This window comes from Miscanthus floridulus, chromosome 8 (genome assembly GCF_019320115.1).
Source record: "Miscanthus floridulus cultivar M001 chromosome 8, ASM1932011v1, whole genome shotgun sequence".
NCBI classification, from domain to species: domain Eukaryota; kingdom Viridiplantae; phylum Streptophyta; class Magnoliopsida; order Poales; family Poaceae; genus Miscanthus; species Miscanthus floridulus.
In genome coordinates, this window is record NC_089587.1 from 36,113,187 (window position 1) to 36,138,564 (window position 25,378).

Below are 25,378 nucleotides of genomic sequence, written 5' to 3' on the forward strand. Positions count from 1 at the left end.
CACTGTTCATTGAAGCTGTTTCCCTCTCCTACTTTTCGCCTCACTGTTCACTGGACACTGTTCACAAAGCCGGCGGAGCTCGTTTTTGCAGTTCCTGCGGCTCCGGCTACAGTGCGTGAACAGTGCCGGAGCCGGAGCACGCAAGAGCGGTGCCAAACTGGCCCTTAGTTGCTCACTCCAACCCTAATAACAAGCTAAGTAGCTAACACCGTCCTCTCTCTCCTGCCTCTCTCCTCTTGCTCCCTCTTGTCCATGCTGAAGTCTGAGTTTCGTGTGTAAGGGCCTGTTTGACCTGGCTCTATCTGGCACTATAGCGCCATGTAGCACGGAGCAGGAGGAGACAGAGAAAGGCAGCTCCACAGGCTGTAGAGAGGAAGACAGAAGCCGGAGCTAGTTTATGAGTTGCACAGGAGCACACAGTAGCACGCAGAGCCAGAGCCGGCGGGCAGGAGCCCTGCCAAAGACGTCCTAAGTGGTAACCCTAGTGGCTGAGAGAAATTTCTAGAGCCTGGGCAAGTCTAAGGAAAGACTTCACGTACTCGCTCAGTCGCTCCTAATAAGCTGTAAAGTTTGCCGCCCAGATGCACCTGGCCTACCGATGGCGAGCCTGGGCAGCTGCCCTGGGTAGCCAGGCAGTGGCTGCATCACCAGTTAACCCCTAACAACTTAGATATAAAAAGAAAAGAAATAACAAAATTTGGAGGTGTCACGGATATTGTACTGTCAACCACAAAAATTTTAAGGTGCCCATGCGCCATGTACATGTACCATGTTTGCTCATACTCGCTCATAGAAACTATTGAGAAATCTGAAAACTTGGCTGTTCAAATGTAGTACATCAAAAGGCTTCTAAGCAAAGTATCAGGGAGATAACAAGACACAAGGTGTCATAACCAAAATCCTTCTGAGTCTTGAGCTATCAGCCTAAAGTGTGCTGGCATCTAACTAACAGCCTAACTGACATGGAAGATGATTCACATATGGAACTAGGATTCATATATTCAGATTCAGATATAGCTCATAACCCATGTACACGGATACTGAACCAATTGACACGGCCAAAGGAAATTCCATAGATACAAGTTAGCTATATTACACCTTTGATTTCTTCGTGTGGGCCTCAAACAGTCAAACCCCAGAATCTGCAGCACTCTCACTTTCTCCGGCTGGTTGAGGAGCCACCTGACGCCTTTAACCGGGCATGTCGACCCTCCAGCCTTGCTTGAAGTAATTTTGCCTTCAGGGTGCTCTCCATCACACCTACTGGCTGTTCAGGTGAGCATTCCGTTATCTCAGGGTCCAAAGATGTGGATTGGTATTTCAGTTGCCGCGTTGGGCTGCCGACATTACCCAAATCCCCTGAAGTAATGCCTTCACAAAATAGGCTTGTTCGGGAGAAATGATCAAATGATTCCTGCCCCAGGAAATCAACATGATGCACATCTGGGTTGTTCTTCGTTGACCCATTGTTGGATCCTCGAATAATTTGGTTGCTTGTGCTTCCATTCTGCTCTTCCGCTGAAGTAATTCTGGCATTGCTTTGTGAGTTGATCTCTGGTATTTTACTGGCATGCTGCAGTTTGCTGCTACTGGGCCTTGCAATGCCTTTCTGTGAATAAATTGGCACATTGGACATGCGTGAACCTTCAGCAGCTATACCATGAGGATGCTCTGATCTTCTCTTATGCACATCCATGGCACCTGTGCCACTTCTGCGAGATCCCATATGGCCATGCATGTTCAGTTCAAAGCAATTCAAATCACTAGCAATAGAGTCGTCGTCATCTTCAGCAAACTGAGGAGCACTGGTGGCCCCATTCAAATGGACAGACTCAAGGGATTGACGTCGCAATCTAGTACTATCATTCATATGTTTTTCATTATTCATAGAGCTACCTGCTTTTTTAGAAAGAAGAAAGGCCTGTATTTCACTGCTGAGCCTTTCTGTTATTGTGGTTTTATGAGCTAATTCCCCATTGATATCAGTATTTTGCATTTGCATTCGCTCATCAAGCCATACTTCTGAAATATGGAGCACTGAATTATCAAAGTTGAGCTCATAACTCTTGACATTTCTTTGCTTTACCACTCTGAGTTCCTCTTCATAGTTCCTGATGCCCATTGCGAACTGGTCACAGAGGTCTTCTAAGAGGCAATTTCCTTTCTTCTCCTTCTCAAGGTCCTTGACTGACTTGAGAAACGCTGACTTTATTTCAGACAACTCCATGCCTAACTTCCTGTGGAGGTCCTCAGAATGCCTCCTCAGACATTTCTCATCCTCTAGTTCACCTTGCAGGGAATGCAGAGCTGCGTCAACCTTCACATGGTCCTTGTTTTTTCTAACAAGTTTGTTCTCGGAGAGTTGCCTCATTAATGACGAAACTTCATGTCTGTACCTCCGTTTCTCTTGCATGAGTTCTTGAACATGTGTCTGAGCCTGCTGTAACTCAAGTTTCAATCCATTAACCACTGACAAGTTAGCAGTGTGCTGTTCTTCAAGGCTCCAAATTCGATTTAGAACCTTCAATAGTTCTGTTGATGTTTTAAGGCTATAGCCTTCCCCCATAGATCTACCCATGATACCCAAAGAACGAGTTGGACTTCTAGTTTGATTAACATTGGAATCCTGTAAAATAGAGACACATAATTACATGTTTGAGAAATGTGCTTCACTGTTCTAACTTTTTAAGCCAGAAAACATACCTTGAACTACAGGGGGGAAAACGCTATATAAGATAGAGCTATTTTGAACTACAAGGAAACTGCTACATTGAGATAACATTAATGGCATGTTCCTAGTAAAACGAATTTTCATATAATTCCAAAGGACCATGTCATCAGTGCAGCAACAACAACAAAACCTTTTATCCTATGATGGTCAGTGCTTGGTGGTTGAATGTGGAAGCTCTGGTGGATGTACAGGCCAGATAAGGACTGAACTCTCTCATCATCTTAGGGGCTTGGACGATTTGGAATCATCACAAAGGATGTGTATTTAATAGACAAGAGTAATAGCGCTGTGCAGAAAACTCCTAACTTGGTCATCATCAACCCAGCCACCACGTCACCCGTTCGGGTGGCACAGGTGGACCTCACCACCAGCATCACCGGGATGGCCGCCAGGCCATCCTCTCTGCCTCCCTGCTGCCGGAGTACACGCCACCTAGCCTGCACAACCGTGATGAGGATGGCAGCCAGACTTCTTTGGCATCTATGGTTCTTATCCCGTGCCTCTCCCTCTCCTTGGCTCCGGTGGCCGCTGGCAGCAGTTCCACCTTATGGATCCGGGGGCTAGTGGCTCAGATCCATGCCTCTATGAGGCAAATCTGGCAGCTGACCCCTCCTTCGTCACAGCCACGACAGCAGCTTGAGATCGCAACGGTGACCTAGTCCGATGGCCTGGCCGTGGCTGCATGGGTCATGGGAGCAGGACGGATGGTGACTATGGCAGCTCAGGGCGCTGTGCCAGCAGTTGTGGTGCTGTGGGCAGGCGCGTGGCTGCTGTGGCCACATTGTTCATGGAAAGATGCAAGCGCTGTGTGCGCAGATGTTCGATGGCATGCCTGCACTGGCAACAGCAATGGTTGTGGCCACGCATGGGTGATGTGGTGGTGGTGAGCCGAGTCTTATGTCATGGCATGCCCAGGAGCTCAGCTCGTGTGGCTACTTGCAGTAGGGGATGGCTGGTGATTTGGGATTGTGGATGGTTCATCACTTGTGTGGTGCATACTGCATAACTGGTAATCTTGGCTTGGACTATGGTGCTGGAGTCAGGGCTGCGTCAATATGGGGTTCCTCAAAGCTCGGCAACAATGACATGCCATGGTCTCTCTCGGAGGATCAAGGATATCTATGTGGTGGCGAAGTTTGGGAGCTTCAGCTGAGGTTCGTGCGAAGTCAGAGCTGTTGTACGCTGTTGCGACTAGTTCAGCAACAGTGACACTCAGTGGGCTGCGGCGTGTGCTCCCTTCAGTGATATACCTTGGGGAAGGTCATTCCCCCAAGGGTCGAGTTTTTTTTATTAAAAAAAAAAATGAGTCAAGTCTTTCTTCTTGATTGAAAAGGCAGAGCTCCTGCCATTTTTTTTAAAAAAAAGAAGATACGTCTTTGATGGTGCTTCTCCTAATCTAGCTAATGCTCTGTTGCTTGCTAGGGAGTTGTTTTGTGGCACTTGGCCGAGGCCAGGGGCATCTCCTTCCTCCTTGCTCTTGGTCCAGAGGGTGGGTCTTAGGTAGCACCCGTGTCCAGGTCGAGGTTGCTTTTATTTTCCTAGCGGCACATTTATTTTATTTTCTTTTTCATGGGATGTGTGAGAGTGTTTTTGGGCTTTTGCCACTCCTTAATAGTGATACACAACTCTCCATGTGTTAAAGAAAAAAATTGGGGCCATGGCCAAATTTCATTATGAAGTGCAACGAAAGAATATATATACGTACCCCAACTGAGCTTGTATAACTTGCAGGAGAAAAAGGTTGTATTCTATGGCTTCTTTCTTGATTCAACTTATGATGTTTCATTGACGAGTCTGCAAGATGCCTACCGATGCCACCTGAACTCTGTGGCTAAAATAGCAAGAAAAACATCATCAATGAAAAAAAAAATATGAAAATAAATTTCAATCAATACGGTAAATTAACTTTCAATCAATATGGAAAACAATGAAATTTAGCACACCAGTTTCATCAAAAAAAAAATTTATCACACATGTTAAAAATATTTGACTGTTTGTTTGCCCTGTGAAAACTGTAGTGTCATAGTGAGTTACTCTGAAAAGATATTTAAAATCTTTGACTCATTAAAATTTAGTGTCAGTAACCATCTTTTCATGTTACAGTCTTAAAGCCTTCGTGTTTTGAAGCTTGATTGCAGGTACGGTGTTGCGATCATCCAACTCGTCTCCCTTCTGTTCTGCTATTACAATTATGCCTTTTCTTTTTTCCTTCACTCTATGCGTACAGCATTTCATCACCCTATCTGTAGGCAGGAATTCAATGGTGCATAATTTGCATTAAATATCCTTGGCTGCTTCTATTACTTTGGATGTAACCTTAATCTCCCAAACTGGCAGTGGCAAAATTTCAGATTCTCAACATTTGCAATGGCATCAGAGGGCTTATTCCAGGAATATACCACCAGAGGTGCGAAAACTATAGAATCTCATTGAGCCATAGCTGAACAGAAATAGACTGAAGGGATAAATTCCAGGAAGCAATACTATCAGTTTTCTAGCAATGTTGTGACTAGAGTTCGAACAAGTGATGGAGATACGGATGACTTCCCGATTAGGATAGGACTACATCAAGGGTCAGCTTTGAGCCCTTATTTGTTTGCTTTAGTGATGGATGAGGTCACAAGGGACATACAAGGGGACATCCCTTGGTGTATGCTTTTCGCGGACGATGTAGTGCTAGTTGATGAAAGCCGGACAGGAGTGAATCAGAAACTGGAGTTATGGCGGGAGACTTTGGAGTCCAAAGGTTTTAGACTTAGTAGAACTAAAACTGAGTATATGAGATGTGACTTCGGCACTACTACTCGGGAGGAGGAAGATGTTAGTTTGGAAGGTCAAGTAGTGCCTAGGAAGGATACCTTTCGATATTTAGGATCAATGCTACAGAGGGACGGGGATATTGATGAAGATGTTAACCATAGAATTAAAGCAGGGTGGATGAAGTGGCGGCAAGCGTCTGGTGTCCTATGTGACAAAAGGGTACCACAGAAGCTAAAAGGCAAGTTTTATAGGACGGCGATTAGACCTGCTATGTTGTATGGTGCAGAATGTTGGCCTACGAAAAGACGACATATTCAACAGCTAAGTGTCGCGGAAATGCGTATGTTGCGTTGGATTTGCGGTCATACAAGAAGGGATCGAGTTCGGAACGATGATATACGTGAGAGATTAGGGGTAGCGCCAATTGAAGAAAAGCTTGTCCAACACCGATTGAGATGGTTTGGACATGTGCAACGGAGACCTCCAGATGCACCGGTGCGTAGTGGAATCCTAAGTCAGGATAGTAACGTGAAGAGAGGCAGAGGAAGACCGAAGTTGACTTGGGTAGAGGCAATAAAAGGAGACTTGAAAGGATGGAATATACCCAAAGACTTAGCCTTAGATAGGAGTGCTTGGAAGATAGCTATTCACGTGCCTGAACCTTGATTGTTTCTGTTGGGTTTCAACTCTAGCCTACCCCAACTTGTTTGGGACTTAAAGGCTTTGTTGTTGTTGTTGTTGTAATACTATCAGTTTTCTCCTACTCCAAATATTGGGTTGGTGACTCCTAACTCCTCTTCTTTGTGGTGCTAAGAAGCATGACTAGCTGCAAGGGAGCTGAACAACTGCTTGGTAAGGGGAGCTCAACAACTATTTGAAGAGCCAATGGGTTTTAAGAACATGGCAAAACAATGGGCACCCGTCCGTAGATACTAATGGATTGACCACTAGAGCATGATTAACTTTGTTTTTTTGTTTTGCTGAAAATGAGCTGTTGAGCTGTCGGCTTTGTGGTTCATGTTTGATGTGTCAAGCTTTGTCATTTCTGCCATTCATCTAGACTGACAGGTGTTTGTAAATGAGTATTTTTCAGAAAAAAATCAAGTTTTTACTACTTAAATATTTTTTAGGCATGAATGCATCATTTTACATTTAAATGGTTTAGTCAACATGATCACATCATCAGCATAAAGAACATGTGTGATGCTATGACAAGTATCATTTTCGATGGATGTGGTTTCAGGTGAATTGGGCAGCGTTTGCAGTTCTATGCTTGTGGAAAAATTAGACTGCAGCAAGATTGTCATTCCCAATTCCCATAACCCCATTGCAACGCGCAGGCTGTACCTAGTCGCTGTACATATATGCTATTTGTAGTACAAAAACGATATATTATAACTATAGTTGAGCATTGTAAGTGTGTATTTTTCTTATTGCATTTCGACCTCTAGTAATAGCAAGACAAATGAGAAAAACAGATACACTGCGAAATTCTTGCATAACATAAGAAGAGCTCATTATATAAAATATCATTGAGAGTAGAAAATGTCAAAGCTGTAATTTAATTGTAAAATAACCACTTGTACGTGTAGTTAAAGCTAGCATAAAATAATCACTTGTAAAATAACCCTTTTGCATCATATTTTACCCGCCGAACAAATGTGGTTAAATAACCTCCATTGAGTACATCAGTAGCACACTCTCAATCCTTCCCAATTTGTTAGGTTTGAGCCCCAGAATGCAATTATTTCTGTGAAGCAATAGGAAAAAATCGCACTAGCATTACACCAACTGAAGGTCCACAGTACTTTGGACCTTGAGGAAACTGCATTGGGTGGTCAAAAGCGGTACCAGCAAGCAAATCAATGAACTGGGGCCAAAACCTGCGAGCCATGTGTAACGGACAATTCGACAGAACCACGTGCAGGAACCAATTTTGGAATTTGATTAAAAAGTTTTTTTTGCGAGTTGGAATTTGATCGATTTGTTTTCAGAATTCAGAAGAGCGGAACAAGGCACGGAATCCGCAGCAATCCATCCGACTACAATTCCTATGCCACGTGGGTGAAGGTTAGAGTGAACGGAAACCCTCACCTGATCCAGTTCTCCGCCGCCGCCGGGCTCCCGACCGGCGGCGACGCCCCTCCCGCCCCGTCGCCTGCTCCGGCGGACCTCCCGCGCTACGTCGTGGATCTCCCAGAGGCTGGCGCCGAGCTGGCGCGCCGAAGCCGACGCCGAGCTCCTCCTCGCCGCGGCGGCCGCGGGCGCGGGCGCGGACGGGCCCTCCCGGACTCCCTCCTCGTCCTCCATCTTCCACGACGGCGTCGGTGTGGCAGGCCCCGCCCGCCGACGGGTCCTCCCGAGGCGCAGCCGCAGCGGCACCTCCCCCCGCCCCCCGCGGCTCGCCCTTCCGGAACCTTCGGGCCCCCCCGTCTGTTGCGCCTCGACTCTGGCCCCGGGAGCCGGCTCCGCAGCGACAGCGACAGCCTCCGCGCGCTCGGCCCCTCGTGGCGCTGCGGGTGCTGGGGCGGGCGGTTCCATGCCTATGTGCCTGCACCCGGGCGGACATGCACGCCGCCTAGAGCCTAGTCCATGGTAGAGGGACGGGTCGAGCTGGCAGAGGGAGGGAGGGAACAGAGAGGAGTGGGAGGGTCTGCTTGTCGTTGAGCTGGTGAGGGGAGAGGAGGAGAGAAGGAAAGGTTTTCCGCCGGGCAGTCAGAGTGCGTGGTGGGCCCACTGGTCAGCATGTCGTGACTTGTGAGCGCCTTTTTTTTTTTATTCGCTCCCTCGCGCCTTTTCTCCCGCCTCGTTTTGGGCCCTTTTTACCTCCTTTTGCCTTTCGAAACTTTGCTCAAAAAAAACGGCGCCACACTACAGCGACAGCAAACGTAAAACACAACCAACAATAGGAGCCTGTTTGGTTGGGTGGTGGCCAGGTCTTCTGGAGCTAAAATGTGGATGTTTAGGCTGTGTTTAGTTCCAAAAATTTTTCTAAAAAATGCTACAGTAGCTATCATATCGAATCTTGCGATACGTGCATGGAGTATTAAATATAGATGAAAAAAAACTAATTGCACAGTTTGGTTGGAAATCGTGAGACGAACGTTTTGAGCTTAATTAGTCCATGATTAAACACTAATTGTCAAATAAAAACAAAAATACTATAATAACTAGATTCCCAAATTTCACGAGCTAAACACACCGGCTTAGTTGTCTTGGGCCTTAGTCAGGCTTCCACTGGTCGCCGTACGCACCTGGGGCTGGCTCCAAAGAATGGAACGGCGATCCGTTTTTCTGGGGCCTGGCTTGGCCAGCGCCCGAAATCGATTCGCGTCAGCTCCCGGTTGCCAACGCCGCTCGTCCTCGCTCGGCCACGCTGAAGCGCTGCTCCTCGATCTACCCGCTCGCGTGCCACTCCTGTACGCTCCCGCCGCCGCTTCTACTCGCTCGCGGAGGCAGGGTCGCCGGCCGTAGCTCGCGCACGCTGATGACGAGGCGCCCTCCGTTACCGACGAGGACCAGCCGACAGCACCCCGTCTGCTGCCGTGCTAGCTGAGGACGACCCCGTGACTGCAGTGAGCTCGTCGTCAACTGCAACCAGGATGTCCACCTACGACCCCGCAAGCAGATGAGCTCGTCATCTGTTGCCGGGGAGGACGAGCCTTGGGAAATTGAAGCGGAGCTGCGGAGGAGAGGGGGAAAAAGAAAGGATGCTGCAGGCGGATGAGGCGTTGGCGGCGGTGCTGTCCGTGGCGGCGGACCACGCGACGCCGCGCGCCGTGCCACTACACGCCGCGCTTGGGCTCGTCCTCACGGAGGACGGACGGACGGCGTCAACTGCAAGCAGATGAGCTCGTCGTCTGCTGCCATGCTGCTCTGCTGCCGAGATGGCCGTGATGCTCGCTGCCATGCTCTGCTGCCGAGATGGCTGTGATGCTCTGATGCCGTGCTCGCCGGGGTGCTGCGCGCCCACCACCTGTTCCACAAATTTCCTCAACATGGGTATACTTACCAGCCTGAAGAAGAGGTGATTCTATGTAAAATAAATCAGGCCCAAACACCGCATTTGCTGACGAGGCTTAGACAACACAGACAACCAAATAAATAGGGGCTGGCTTGCCTGCGACAGGCTAAAACTGCCCAGGCTTAAAAGCTAAGGAAAGATAGAAATAGGCCAGGAAACCAAAGGGCCCTATCATGGGCGGACCTACAGTTGTGCCCGGGTATCCCCGGACATACCCAACATTTTTGGAAAAAAATAGTAGTTCTTAGAGGTATATACATGTACAATATAGTTAAGGTCTCAAAATTACGACTCTTCACTATTTTCTGCCTGTAATTCGCATCTAGCTGAAAAGCAGCCCACATGCCACATCTAACCGGACGGCCCAATGGCCCATCTGGCCTTCCCACTATCTAATCTCCAATTCCCCACTCCCTAAACCCATCAGGAGGCTGCCGTAGGGGTAGGGCAGCCAGCAGCTTAGAACGTTCGAGTTCGACGGACGCGGAATCGCGCTGCGCCGCTGCCAGGCCGCCCGCCCGCGTGGCTGCTTGCGGCGCCGGCGCCCCTCGTCCCCCCCTGTCGTCCTGCTCCCCCCGGCAGCTACGGAGCCAGAGCTGCTTGCTCGGCACGACCCGAGCCGCAGGAGCCGGCGAGCCCGACTGCTCCAGTACCTCGATTTGATTTTTTCGTTTAGAGGTAATCAAAATTCAAATCCCTTTGGCCTTTGCTATGTTCAGAGGTAATCAAAATTCAAATGTCTTGGCTCTTGTGAACTTTTTATATCGTTCATCCAAATATTTTCTTGCCATGGACATACCCTACTCTAAAATCCTGGGTCCACCACTGGGCCCTATGTGCTCATTGTTGGCGTTGATGGCATGCTATTGCATGTCTTCGGTCTTCACCCTTTTTTATTAGGGTTTTAGCTTTTTTTTAAATGGTGAAACTAGAAAAAAAAACATTTTTATATCTTTGCCTTCTAGATCAAAATGGCTTAGGTTTCATCATTTTTTTGCTTGATCTTTGTTTCACAAGCTGTTTTTCGCAATGTGAGTGTTTCTCAAGAAAACCACAGAAACACACAGATGAAGCCCCTTTAGAAGTTCTGCCAAAAAAGCCTTCAATTATTCGTTTCTTTTTTCTAGAACACGATTTCACGTGTATTTCATTAAGAAGCCTTCAATTATTCATTTCTCAAGCATCATTCATCAATCATATCCATAATATCATGTTTCTCGATCAGCATTATTTCACAGTCCAGGTTACGTAGGTTTGGGTTTCTCATAGAAACACTTTGATCTAGATTCTCTCTAAAATATTTATTTTGATAATTAAGATTGTTTTTTTTAACCGTTTAGCTACTGGCTGGCTAGGTTCCGATAAGAAAAACTAAAAATACCGCAAAAAAACATCTAAAATATCGTTTGTCTTATATAGTTTAAAATGTTGAAACGGCCTGTATAAGAAATCTTCAATTCTCATAGAAAGGTTACTAGCTATATTGTATTTGGCATCAATTCTCCCAACTTTTAGCCTGTTCGCTTGGTCGTATTTGGCTTATAAGCCATGGCTTATCAGCCAACGAACGGTATTTTTCTCTCACGCCAAACCAGCCAACAGTACTTTCAGCCATGGCTTATAAGCCAAACCAACCCAAACCAGCCATGGCTTAGAAATATAATTTATTCTCTCATCTAACCGCATCTTAATCTTAAGATACATAACAAATAGCTTCCCCTCCTGGTCATAGTGGAGCTTCTTCCTCTATATTTCTATGACAAAATAGTCATTTTCGTCTCCAACCATTGTTTGAAACTTATTTTGTTCTTGAACTATCAAGTGTTTGTTTCAGTTCTTAAATTTTACTTTCAGATTTAATTTCATCCTAAACAATTAAAGTGGTCATTTTAGTCGTCGAACTTGACTTTTAGATCTAGTTTCATCCATGAACTATTAAAAAGATAAGGTTCATGATAAGACATGTTTGGATATGGTGAGCTGCCCTAACTTTAGAGAGCTAAAGAGGCATGAAAACATGGTGTGCCGCATAGAACGTGGACCGACGACGAGCCCAAAAAAGGTTTGATGACCGAAAAGATCACTTTGATAATTCATTGATGAAACTGAGATAGAAGTTAAAGTTTGAGAACTAAAATGGCTAATTTAATAGTTAATGAATGATAATTCACGGACGAAAGAGAGTATAAGACAGTAGTTGAGTGACAAAAAATGTATTCCACCTGCTTCTATATGATCATAATCATATTGAATTAGGGTCTCTTTTTGCATGGCAGTGAATCTGAGATCTCAAACACTGGTTACCGTTAGGATGTATATTTGTAACATGTCGTCTAAAGTGCTACTACTTACAGAACGGTCTAATTTAAGAAGCTAGATCTATCATCATTAACCTACCCCTCTAGCATTAGCACGCTATAAACTCCAACCCTTGTCTATTGTTAGAATATAATATTTGGTACTTAGAATTGTAACATGATATTGCCATATGTATGTATCCGGGGAGGTGTAGTAGCTCTAAGGCTCAGTACTCTATGTACCATCCGAGAATTTCAATGCAATATATCCACGCATTATATATAACCCTTACTGCTTACATGGTATCATGAGGTTAGGGTTTTGATTCTGAGTCGAGGTTTCTGTTGCCGTGACGCCATCCTCGGGGAGATTGATCTCCACTAGAGGCATCTCCATCGTAGGATTGTCTTGGTTGCATATCTAATTGATCTACCGTCCTAGCATTAAGCATTAACATGTCGCTAGGGCGGCTCACCATGGGGATCGATGGGATGCCACATTACTCATCATCGTCATCAACCCCCGTGTCGTCCTGATGAGTTGCTATCATTGGGAAACGCCACCCCTACCTCCCAAGCGCCACCGCTGTCTCTGTCTCTGCCCTTGAGCATGAGCGTGTGGATACAAAGGAGACACTCATCACGCAGTCACAAGTGGATCACTGGACGGACTTGCAGCCACCATTGGATCTGCTTCTGTATTTTCCTTTTTTTCGAATCCAAAGATTAGCATTTGGGTTGCTCTATCCATGGTTCCCTCGATGCTCGATCCAAACAAAATATTATTGTGATTTATGACTATATATATCTATTGAGTAGAAGAATATGCAACATATACGATAGAAAATACAAGTCTAAAGTTATATAGCATCTGTATTAGTGTAATGCGAAATTTTGATTTTTTTTTTCATCCGTGCACCCCTGAAGTTATCAAAATTTGTGAAATTTTAAACCCTCGTATGATTTAAGGATCCTGCGTACTCTCTGTGCCATGGGCCATGGTGCCATGCTATGCCCGGTCAAAGTCAAAAAGAGCCACGCAATTCATGTAGATAGCTAGCCCACGCAGCACATGGCATGGATCAGATCACCCAACAGGTTTCCATCTTTTCGCCGGAAAGGTGCGTGAGTTCGTAGTGCCCGAGCAGGAGGCCATAAACTAGTAATCAGAGGTCCTCATTAGTCGTGACCTACTTGAACACTTTGTACTTTGTATGTAGTAGGGGCATGATAAAAAATAAACTTGTTAGCTAAGCACATGCCGACATACGCATGCAGAAGTATGTCTCTGCCCTTGAGGGCCTGTTCGCTTGTTTTCTGCTATGGAACGATGTTTTTCTTTCACAACATTTCAGCATAAACATAAGTATAAGTCAAATTTTAGCATAAGCGAACAGGGTGCCACAGGTTTAAGTGCGCCCACAGATGCATGCTCATTATTTTTGTTTTAAAACATGCTCACTGAGTCACAATAATGTCATTCGAGTTGATCTACGAGGCCTGTATGTAGGGGAACTGTAGGGCAATGTGTCAATCACTTGCTTACAACCTAGTTGCATGCTTTGTATGTATTTAAATATTTGTCTAGTGTGTTGGATCTAGGGGCGAAGCCTCATGGAAATGATGTCGGGCTCTCCTCTTGACAAGTTGATTTGGAAGGAAATTTTAATACGAGTGCCAATCCATCACTCTCCAAACTCTCCTATGTCCCATCAATCTCTCTTGAGAAGGCCATTGATGAGTTGATCTAAAAGAAAATTTCATTACATGTGTCCATTTATCAATCTCCGAGCTCATCTATCCATCAGTATTCTCTTGTGAAACCAGAAGGATAATTCTACTTTTACTTAGGCCCTCACCCTTGGTTTTACCTCACGCTCCGCCATTGCTTGGATCAGTGGTGTGTGTAACAGAACCGACCAATTTATAAGAGCACAAGTACGAAAGCAATCACTGGAGTGATCAAACCGTCATACTTGAACCCATATAAACCCGGTAGTCAACTGAAACCACAAAGGATTTCAAACCAACTTGCATACGACCAAGATCACAGTAATTCAACATAACAAGCCACATGTTACATCCATTTCACAAGTAGTTCACAAGTACCTCATATATCAGAGTACACATAGTTATTACAAAACGAGTTCACAAATAGCGGAAGCAAAGTAGTTTGAGACCATCACACACACTTAGTTCAAATACAAGCCAGTTCCATAGTCATATCCAGCAAAAGCAATAAGATAAGATAACATAGATGATCATGCCCATGATCTAGTCTTCATCCCCCGCAGGGTGGAGACAATACTTGCAGTAGCCGTTATAGAGCACGTCATCTGCAACAAGGGGGAATAAACCCTGAGTACGAGAATGTACTCAGCTAGACTTACCCGTCATAAACCAGAAATAAATGACACCAAGGAATATGCAAGGCTTTATAGGTGGATCTTGCTTGGCAACCATTTTGCATAAAAGCTTTAGTGATATGAGAGCATAATTTACATTATTAGTAAGCAGCAAATTATCCAATTTAACCTATCCACTAGATTAGCACCTGTACTAGAGCAAGCAATTGATTAACTCCAAATATTAGTAACCATATCCGGTATAATGTTGTATCATCATCATCATCGATTTAACCATCAAGTTCCATTAAGTGCTTCTATGTTGCCGCTGCTTAGTCAAGTTCTCACTATCCAGGAGAGACGGCGATTCGAATCGATTCCTATCCAGCTGGAGGGGTATTCCTAACATAAACCCAGGCATACCGCGCAAAGGCAGCCTTAGGTCACCTTTGGTACATCTCAGGAATCGTGGCTCCGAGCAGCGCTGCACCCTCAGGGAATCCACTCTGCCAGGTGGTCAATCTCACCTCGGACTTATGCCAATAGCTCCCCGCACATCCTTACTACCGCCAGGGTGCGCACTTTTACTTCTCGGTCTTCCGGCCTGAGTTGAGCTACTCGGCTTCACGGTCGGAATGAGTTATTCGGCCAACTAAGTGATAGGCATACGTTCAACATGACATGAGGACGTACAGCGAATCGGTCCTTAACCAACACAGACGGGGATAGATCCACACCCAAGACCTCCTTGCCTTGTTGCTTCTCTATCGACATCCCGCCCAGTCATAATTCATTATTAACACATGGTTATTTTTCCACGATAGCAAATATAGCCAACCGTGACCAGACATCATCCTAACTTGCAGGTGATAGGAAATCACCTGACTTTTACCAGTCTAAGCAAGGCTAAGCGTTGATTCGCTCTTGGACCTAAATAGGATTCAGGGTAGGTATACTGGCCAAGGAATAGATATATATGCAACAAGTGTTTGCATCTAATTCCTATCACTTAATGCATCAATAAATAAAGATATTCAAAGTAACCATTTTCAAAACATAGGAGACTTAGAATGCTCCAGGGCTTGCCTTTCAGAAAAGATAAAGGTTGGTGATCGAGACACTCAAGAACTTCTTCGTCGGCTCCTTCCTTTGGGGCCTGCACCTCCTGCTCATGAGCTTGCTACTGCTCCTCCGGAAGTACTGGCTCGAATTCCAGAAGCATGACTCCCTCTGGAACACCTATTGCATGCATATGCATAGTATAAGAATCATGCATGCACATGAGATGGAAGGTGATGATGAAATGTACAGCCAGGTATGAATGGACGCATAAAAGACATAATGATACAAGATTAACATCGATTTTACCGAGTAGGTGCATATCTCTTTTAGAAAACAAGAACGGCACACTCACCAAGTTCTAATAACCTAAGATAAAGTTGTTCATCTTCAGTAAGAGGTCTAGCACCAGCAACTAACAATTTATCTTAATTAGCCTAGCATCTAAATTACCACATCAACTCATATAAAGCAAGCAAGTCATTCACTGCGCTCAACAGTTTTCAGGCTGCAAACAGTAGCTACAAGTTTGATCCATAACTAGAGTTCTATAGATCCAAATACTATGATTTAAGACTTTATGGAAAGCTTATAAAATTGTCTACAACTTTAATTTAATCACCAAAGTCTAATTCAAACTCAAACTAGGTCACCCCGACTGATCTTGCAAAACTATCCGTGGATTCCAGAGAGTAGGCAGTTGGGAGTGTTGTCTTTCAACTGAGATAACTCTCAAACTACTAGGCCAAATGTCTTGAAATTTTGACACAAGCTATATAAACAAGTTTCCTACCACTTTGTTATTGACCAATTTCACAGCAAACATCAAATTTACCAGTTAATCCGCTTAACTCAAAAATCTGTCCAAAAAGTCATTATAATAGAATTACAGTGAAAATAATACTTCATTACATACACGAATAGCACCACGAGTACTACTAAAGTTACCAACAGTTAACATACATCAAATGAACATAAGCAAACATAGTGGCCCTTCCTAAATAAATCATTTTCATTCCTTTATTAATTTATTTAGATAATTAGGTCAAATAATAAACACCTATCCAAAGTATACAGACAATTCTACAAAAATTACAGTAGCTTAGATATGTCTCCAATAGGCTACTACATAAATTTAACATCAATTGAACAAGTATCTCATCCTACACAAAAATGACAAGCTATGGCATAAATATGAGCATGAAAATACTTTGTATAATGAAAAGTATCAAACAATAGATTTAATATTTTTTCTATGTTCTACCCAATAAACAATCACTGCACAAAAATTATCATACACATGTTTTATACAATTTTTGCTCTCTATCAAGATAACAAAAATCATCAATTAAAGGCATTTGAACTACACATCAATATTTTTCTACAGAACATGCATGACATATATTTTTCCTACAAAGTACATCACTAAAGGAGATTAACAAAACTAGAACCATATTTTTCTGATACTTATTCTATTTACTAGACATTTTCTAAGATAACAGCAAATACAAGAATTAAATAAAACCCTATACACAAGTATCATAAAAACCACATGCAATATTTTTTTTATTGTAGATCTACTTCTAAGAAACACAACAAAATTAGTCTCACTTAATTTGGAGCTAAAATAAGCAAACTATGGATTTTTGAAGCCTTTAAAAGCATTTTCCAAAAATCTTTTTTCTTTTAAAACGAAAATCCAGCCAACCCTATTTGCTAGATGCACCCGAATCTACACCCAAAACCGTTCCAGAGAGACAGACAGGCGGGACCCAGCGGGTCAATTGACCCCACCGGTCAGTCAAACCCGAGCAGGGCTCGTGGTTGACCGGCGAGATCTCACCGTCGGCGAGGTTGCCGGCGACGAGGTCACCACCATCGTGATCATCGTGCCAAGGCGGACACAGTAGTGCAACAGGCATGGCCAGAGGTGCACGGAGGTGACCTCGCCGGCGTGCATGGCAGCACGGCGGCTTGGCTCTCTGGTGGGAGCGCGTCTTCGGCCATGGGGTGGCGCAGGGAGCGGCGTGGGAGCTCCACCGAGCTTGGGCGGTGCTCGTGCGTGAGAAAAGAGAGCGAGAAGGAGGACGGAGGGGCGAGGTCCATGGAGCGGAGCACTCCGGTGAGGAGCTCACTCCGGTGAGCGATTCACGACCGGTGAAAGCTTACCAAGGCAAACCGACGCGAGAATGGGGTGCGCGAGGTGGAGGCAGAGCTACTGGCGAGACGGAGCAGTCGACGACGAGCTTCAGTGGCCGGACGAGCCAACTTCGGTGAGGGAGCTCGGCGGAGCTGCGCGGCTACGGCTGCTGCTGTGTTGTAGGCACGCGAGAGACAGCGAGGGAGACAGGAGGGTTGGAGTGTGGCGCCAGGGTGCGGCTGGTCGGGCCTTGAAGGCAGCGCGACCGGTAGGGACGGCCACCGCCCCTCACCGCCGATGTGCAGTCACCGCGTGGCGAGCGAGGCGGGCGCAACGCACGGGCAGGGGAGCGGGAGGCACGGTGTGGGCCTAGGCCAGCAAAGCGGAAGCTGGGCCAGGGCGAAGCGTGCTGTGGGCCAAATCCACGAGCGGGCTAGAAGGGAGGCGGCGGCCCATTAAGGTGAAAATGTGATTTCTCCTTTTTATTTTCTTCTCCAAATTCATTCAAATGAAATTTTGAACCTTTTCAAAGCAATTTCAAAAGTTGGACCCAAAATAAAAGTTGCTCAGAAAAATGTACTCTACAACTTTTCTTTAGGTTGCTCAGACATGCAAACATTCTAAATTATACTTTTTAAACAGTCAAAGATAAGAGCTCTAGGGGTCGACACAAGTCAAACAATTACTTGGAAGTATAATTAGGCAATATGGTCATCGTGAACATTGTTCCTAATGACATTCTAAGTGTAGCTAAGTTGTTTAAGAGGACATTTGACACACATTTGCATAGACCACACATGAGCCCACACAATTGCTATCATAGAACCAAACAATTCAAATAGAAACACACCTGAAATGATACATTCATCATGGTATGATGCTTATGAATGAGATGATAATGCACATGCTCATGTGATGCAAGTGTTTTAGTGCAACCATAATACCTAGGGTGTTACAACCCTCTCCCCTTATAAAAATCTCGCCCCGAGATTTGAAAAGCGTACCATTTTGAATAAAGGGTAGGGTATACATCCTTCAAATAATCTTCCCGTTCCCACGTTGCATCGCTTTCACTACCCTGGTTACTCCACATAACCTTGTAAAACTTGACCACACGGTTCTAGGTTACTCTCTCTCTTGTGTCGATAACCCACACTGGCCTTTCTTCATAGGATAGATCAAATTTCAACTTGATATTTCTAAGCGAAACTCTTTCTTCGGGAACACGGAGACATTTCTTTAATTGAGAGACATGAAAAACATTGAAGATAGCTCTCATCTCGAAAGGTAACTCTATCTTATAAGCTACATTCCCACTCTTCTCTATGATCGGATATGGGCCTACATACCTAGGTGCAAGCTTCCTTTTTACTCTGAATCGTTGCACACCTTTCATCGGTGATACCTTCAGATAAACGTGATCACCCACTTCAAACTCAATGGGCTTCCTTCTTTTATCCGCATAGCTTTTCTGCCTAGCTTGAGCGGCTTTCATATGTTTTTGGATAGTACGGACTTGTTGTTCAGCCTCTTCAACGAAATCAATACCGTAGTATCTCCTTTCTCCGGATTCAACCCAGTTGAAAGGTCCTAATGGCTAGAGGAGGGGTGAATAGCCTAATAAAATTTCTACAACAACACTTAACAAAATAGTTAGATAATTATGAGGCAAAGCAAGTGTTGCGCTAGCCTACTCAAAATGCAAGCCACCTACCATAATTCTAGTTTAGATAGTGTCGATTCACACAATAGCTATGACACTACCCTATGTTAGTGTACTCTCAAAGGCTAACTAAAGAGCCACACCAACCAAGCAAGCAAGCTCTCACAACTAGCTACACTAAAGAGCTTGTCAACTAGTTTGCGGTAAAGTAAAGAGAGTGATCAAGAGGGTTATACCGCTGTGTAGATGAATGATCCAATCAATCACAAGGATGAAAAACAATGAAGACCAATCACCTCGGAATCAATGATGAACATAATAATTTTTTATCGAGGTTCACTTGCTTGCCGGCAAGCTAGTTCTCATTGTGGCAATTCACTCACTTGGAGGTTCACGCGCTAATTGGCTTCACACGCCAAACCCTCAGTGGGGTGCCGCACAACCAACACAAAATGAGGATCACACAAGCCACGAGCAATCCACTATAGTACCTTTTGGCTCTCCGCTGGGGAAAGGTCAAGAGCCCCTCACAATCACTATGATCGGAGCCGGAGACAATCACCACCTCCGCTCAATGATCCTCGCTGCTCCAAGCCGTCTAGGTGGCGGCAACCACCAAGAGTAACAAGCGAAATCCGCAGTAAAACTGAACACCAAGTGCCTCTAGATGCAATCACTCAAGTAATGCACTTGGATTCACTCTCAATCTCACTATGATGATGAAATAATGATGGAGATGAGTGGGAGGACTTTGGCTAAGCTCACAAGGTTGCTATGTTAATGAAAATGGCCAAAGATATGAGCTACAGCCGGCTATGGGGCTTAAATAAAAGCCCCCACAAAATAGAGCCGTTATATCCCTTCACTGGGCATAGTATGGGCAGACCGAACGCTCCGGTCCAACCGACCAGACGCTGCACCTCAGTGTCCGGTCACCTGATGGCGACCACGTGTCCCCTGCGTTCAACGGTGAACGTTTGATCTCAATGGTTGACAAGTTGACCGGATGCTCCAATAGAGCTGACTGGACACTGGACCCTCAGCGTCCGATCATTTACAGTAAGGGTTCAAAACATGTTTTTGCCGACCGGACGTGTCCGGTCAAGCTTGACCGGACATAGACCAGTGTCTGGTGCTTAACCCTAGTCACTGTGCCGACCGACAACATGACCGGACACAGCCCTTCAGCGTCCGATCATAGAGCAACCCAGCGTCCGATCAGTTGATCGATGCCAGCATCATTGCGACCAACTCCATTTCACTTCTAACTTCTTCACCCTTACTCAAATATGCCAACCACCAAGTGTATCACCTTGTGCACATGTGTTAGCATATTTTCATAAACATTCTCAAGAGTGTTAGCACTCCACTAGATCCTAAATGCATATGCAATGAGTTAGAGCATCTAGTGGCACTTTGATAACCGCATTCTGATATGAGTTTCACCCCTCTTAATAGTACGGCTATCAAACTTAAAATATGATCACACTCTCTAAGTGTCTCGATCACCAAAACAAAATAGCTTCTATGGTTTATACATTTGCCTTGAGCTTTTTATTTTTCTCTTTCTTCTTTCCAAGTCCAAGCACTTGATCATCATCATGGTATCATCATCATGTTATGATCTTCATTTGCTTTATCACTTGGAATGTGCTACCTATCTTATAATCACTTGATAAACTAGGTTAGCACTTAGGGTTTCATCAATTCACCAAAACTAAACTAGAGCTTTCAATCTCCCACTTTTTGGTAATTGATGACAACCCTTACACAAACATATGAATTGAAATTCAATTGAATCCATATTGCTTGCCCAAGCATATTTACCATGTGTAAAAGGATATGGACAAGTTTCATGAACCCCAAATGGTAGCAATTGCTCCCCCTACATATGTGCTAAGAGTTTGGATTGTAGCTTGCACATATGCTTAGATAGGAATATAGGAGTTAATGTCTACCAAATGATGCTAAGGTATAAAAGATGGACCTTTGAAGCGTGATACCAATCGGAGTGCACTAATATACCATCCTTAGCACCATGGTTAGCTCAATACCACTTAGAAATATTTGGAAGTGAAATCACTAGATATCCTATGCATGCTAGTTTTCATTTTATCATTCAAACCGACAACTAGCATACACCACACAAACATGGATATCGAAATTTAAAACTTGTGTCATGCAAGCAAACATATGAAATGCACATTTAAATGCACCATACAAGTTTATGAGCTTGCTCCCCCTACTTGTGTACTCAAAATTTTAGTTGATCCCTTTCCTTTATCATATCTCTCCCTTTATGATATTTCTCCCCCTTTTCACTATTTTTACTACTATCTTTGTTTCTCTCCTCCTTTGTCATCAATGACCACAAAGGTTCTAAATATAGATAGTATTACTTATAGGGTCAAGATTATCAATATCAATCAATGGGGTGATGATCATTTTCCCAAATTTGGTCCAATCTAGATCATTTGCCAAAGATATTTAACTCGATTTGATCCAAGGACAAGCTTCTTCACACCTCCAAATAAGGGTTATCTTGTACCATGTTGAGTTAAATACTTAGAGCTCATTTTCTAGATCAAACACTAGGTTTACAAGCCCATAAACATGTCATATGCCATCACTAGATTAAGTCAAACATAGAAGCAATAGTGATACCATATAGACATCAAAATCATTTGATTTTCATGAATAAGCCTAATAAAGTAGAACCACTAGAAAGGTCCTAATAAAATTAAAAATGTGACTAGATGCACTAAACATGTCCTTAGCAAAGATGTATGTTATGCCAATCAACTTTTACCTTGGATTACTCGAAGGAGAGACATGTCATATGAGTGGGGGGTGCATCAACACATATTTAAGAAATCCAATATGTTCAACTCATTCCTTAGCTTGCAAAACCTTTTCTCATCCAATGGCTTGGTAAATATATCGGCAAGTTGATCTTCGGTGCCTACACTCTCAATGCAAATGTCCCCTTTTTGTTGGTAATCTCTTATGAAATGGTGGCAGACATCAATGTGCTTTGTTCTTGCATGTTGAACCGGATTGTTGGTCAACTTAATTGCACTCTTATTGTCACATAGCAATGGCACTTTCTTGAACTTGATTCCAAAGTCACACAAAGTGGCCTTCATCCAAAGTATTTGTGCACAACAACTACCGACGGATATATATTCGGCTTTGGTGGTTGATAATGCAACACTATTTTGCTTCTTTGATGACCATAAAATAAGTGATCTTCCTAACAACTGACATGTGCCCGAGATGCTCTTCCTTTCAATCTTGCATCCCGCATAATCCAAGTTGGAGTAACCAACTAGCTCAAATTTTGCTCCTTTGTGATACCATAAACCAACATTTGGTGTATGCTTCAAGTACCTCAATATTCTCTTTGTAGCCTTCAAATGACTTTTCCTTGGTGAGGCTTGAAATATTGCACACATGCATACACTAAACATGACATCTGGCCTTAATGCGGTCACATAAAGTAGGCTTCCAATCATAGACCGATATAATTTTTGATCTACCATGTTTCCACTTGCATCACTATCCAAGTTACCATTGGTTCCCATTGGTGTGCTAATGACTTTGCAATCAATCATGCCAAACTTCTTGATTATGTCCTTGATGTACTTGCCTTGACTCATAAATATACTATTCTTTAATTGCTTGATTTGAAGACCAAGGAAGTAACTTAATTCTCCAATCATGGACATTTCAAACTCATTAGCCATCATCTTTCCAAACTCATCACAAAATTCTTGATTTATTGATCTAAATACGATATCATCAACATAGATTTGCAATACAAATAGATCTTTTCCAATCTTCTTGATGAAAAGAGTGGTGTCAACTTTGCCCATTGTGAACCCTTTAGAGAGGAGGAAGTCTCTCAATCTCTCATACCATGCTTTAGGAGCTTGCTTCAAGCCATACAATGCCTTCTTCAACTTGTACACATGGTTGGGCTTCTTGTCATCTTTAAAACCGGGGGGTTGCTCAACATATACTTCTTCATTGATGTACCCATTGAAAAATGCACTCTTAACATCCATTTGATAGAGCTTGATGTTGTGAGCATAAGCATAGGCTAACAAGATTCTTATTGCTTTCAATCTAGCAACCAAGGCATATGTTTCTCCAAAGTTAAGACATTCAACTTGTGTATAGCCTTGTGCTACTAATTTTGCTTTGTTCCTTACTACTATCCCATCTTGATCTTGCTTGTTTTTAAAGACCCATTTGGTTCCAATCACATTGTGTCCCTTTGGTCTTTCTACCAACTCCCATACTTGATTTCTTGTAAAGTTATTTAATTCTTCATGCATAACATTCACCTAATCAATATCCTTCAAAGCTTCATCTATCTTCTTTGGTTCAATGGATGACATAAATGAGAAGTGTTCACAAAATGATACCAATCTTGATCTTGTTTGTACACCTCTTGAAATATCACCAATGATAGTGTCCAATGGATGATCTCTTGCAATATTGGTTGGTTGGAGGATGGGAACTTGATTACTTGCACTTGCTTGATCATTGGGTTGAGATAATGTACTAGCCACTTGATCTTGTTCATTGTCATGAGATCCACTTGCACTAACTTGATTTGTATCATCTTACACATTTGAGTTAGAGATCACTTGCACTTGATCATCTTCATCATCATTTACTTGCCTAGGCCTCAACTCACCAATATCTATGTTCTTCATGGCATTTGAAAGTTGAATGCCTCTAACATCTTCCAAGTTCTCATTTTCTACTTGTGAACCCTTGGTTTCATCAAATTCAACATCATGAACCTCCTCAAGAGTACCACTATCCAAATTCCAAACTCTATATGCTTTGCTTATAGTGGAGTAACTAAGTAGGAATCCTTTATCACATTTCTTGTCAAACTTGCCCAATCTAGTGTCTTTCTTCAAGATATAGCATTTGCAACCAAAGACCCAAAAATATGTAATGTTGGGCTTTCTACTATTCAAGAGCTCATATGGTGTCTTCTCTTTCAATCAGTGATAATAGAGGCGGTTGCTACAATAGCAAGCCATGTTGATAACTTCGGCCCAAAAAGATTGACTTATATTGTACTCACTAAGCATAGACCTTGCCATATTGATGAGTGTTCTATTCTTCCTCTCAACAAGACCATTTGATTGTGATGTGTACTTGGTCGAGAATTGATGTCTAATTCCAAATTTATCACATAACTCATCAATTCTAGTATTCTTGAACTCACTACCATTATCACTTCTAACTCTCTTGATGGTTGTTTCAAATTCATTGTGAATGCCTTTGACAAATGATTTGAATGTTGCAAATATATCACTTTTGTCCACTAGAAAGAATACCTATGTGTAACTAGTGTAGTCATCCACTATCACAAAGCCATATTTGTTTCCACCGATACTAATGTATTGTGTTGGCCCAAATAAATCCATGTGCAATAACTCAAATATTTTACTAGTGCTCATCATGCTTTTCTTAGGATGGGTGTTTCCAACTTGTTTGTCAGCTTGACAAGAGCTACAAAGCTTATCCTTTTCAAACATAATATCTTTCAAGCCTTTAACTAAGTCATGCTTAACCAATCTATTCAATTGTTTCATTCCAACATGACCAAGCCTTCTATACCATAACCAACCCATGCTAGACTTAGTGAACAAGCAAGTTGACAATTGAGCTTCACTAGCATTGAAATCAACCAAGTATAGATTTTCATATCTAAAACCTTTGAAGATCAAGTTAGAGCCATCTACACTTATGATCTCTACATCATCTACCCCAAATATGCATTTGAATCCAAGATCACACAATTGAGCCACAGATAGCAAATTGAAGTTCAAGCTCTCTACTAGCAACACATTAGATATACTTATGTCATTAGATATTGCAATCTTACCATGCCCTTTGACCTTGCCTTTGCCATTGTCACCAAATGTGATACTATCATAACTATCATTGCCATTGGTATTGATTGAGTTGAACATTCTTGCATCACTGGTTATGTGTTGAGTGCACCCACTATCAAGAACCCAATGCCTTCCTCCGGCTTTGTAATTGACCTACAAAAGAAGATCAATTCTTTTTAGGTACCCAAACTTGCTTGGGTCCTTGAAGGTTAGTCACTAAGCTCTTTGGTACTCAAATGGCTTTCTTCTTTGAGCCCATCCATGGTTTATCAATGAACTTAGCCTTTACACCATTTGTACCCCTAGTAAGCATATAGCATGAATCAAGCTTAATGGAGGATACATTAGCATTTTTGCTCTCATTTTTGCATTCTTGCTCTTTATGACCCACTTACTTACAACTAGTGTAAAACTAATCATTATTCTTTATAAAAC

The 25,378-nt window shown here is 43.4% G+C and overlaps 1 protein-coding gene across 2 annotated transcripts; it reads right to left on the reverse strand.

The window, feature by feature from the left end:
• Positions 1–715: 715 nt before the first annotated feature.
• LOC136476175 (uncharacterized protein At5g41620-like) lies at positions 716–8,148 on the reverse strand. 2 transcript variants are annotated; one of them, XM_066473906.1, is made up of 3 exons: positions 7,586–8,148; positions 4,437–4,556; positions 716–2,626 (listed from the first exon to the last, which is right to left on the reverse strand). In XM_066473906.1, exons 1-3 carry the CDS (start codon positions 8,030–8,032, stop codon positions 1,154–1,156), a joined length of 2,040 nt encoding a protein of 679 aa, XP_066330003.1. In that variant the 5' UTR covers positions 8,033–8,148; the 3' UTR covers positions 716–1,153. The 2 variants fall into 2 exon arrangements, with proteins under 2 accessions (XP_066330003.1, XP_066330002.1); XM_066473905.1 differs by having other exon boundaries at positions 4,437–4,562.
• Between the last annotated feature and the right edge of the window lie 17,230 nt (positions 8,149–25,378).

What these genes read in the sequence shown, in the direction of transcription:
- LOC136476175 (XM_066473905.1), bottom strand. Translation starts at nt 8,032, where the DNA reads ATGGAACCGCCCGCCCCAGCACCCGCAGCGCCACGAGGGGCCGAGCGC. An exon ending in GCGGCGGAGAACTGGATCAG is followed by an intron (nt 4,563 to 7,585) that starts GTGAGGGTTTCC and finishes TTGCTATTTTAG; the next exon opens with CCACAGAGTTCAGGTGGCAT. An exon ending in GTTATACAAGCTCAGTTGGG is followed by an intron (nt 2,627 to 4,436) that starts GTACGTATATAT and finishes TCTATTTTACAG; the next exon opens with GATTCCAATGTTAATCAAAC.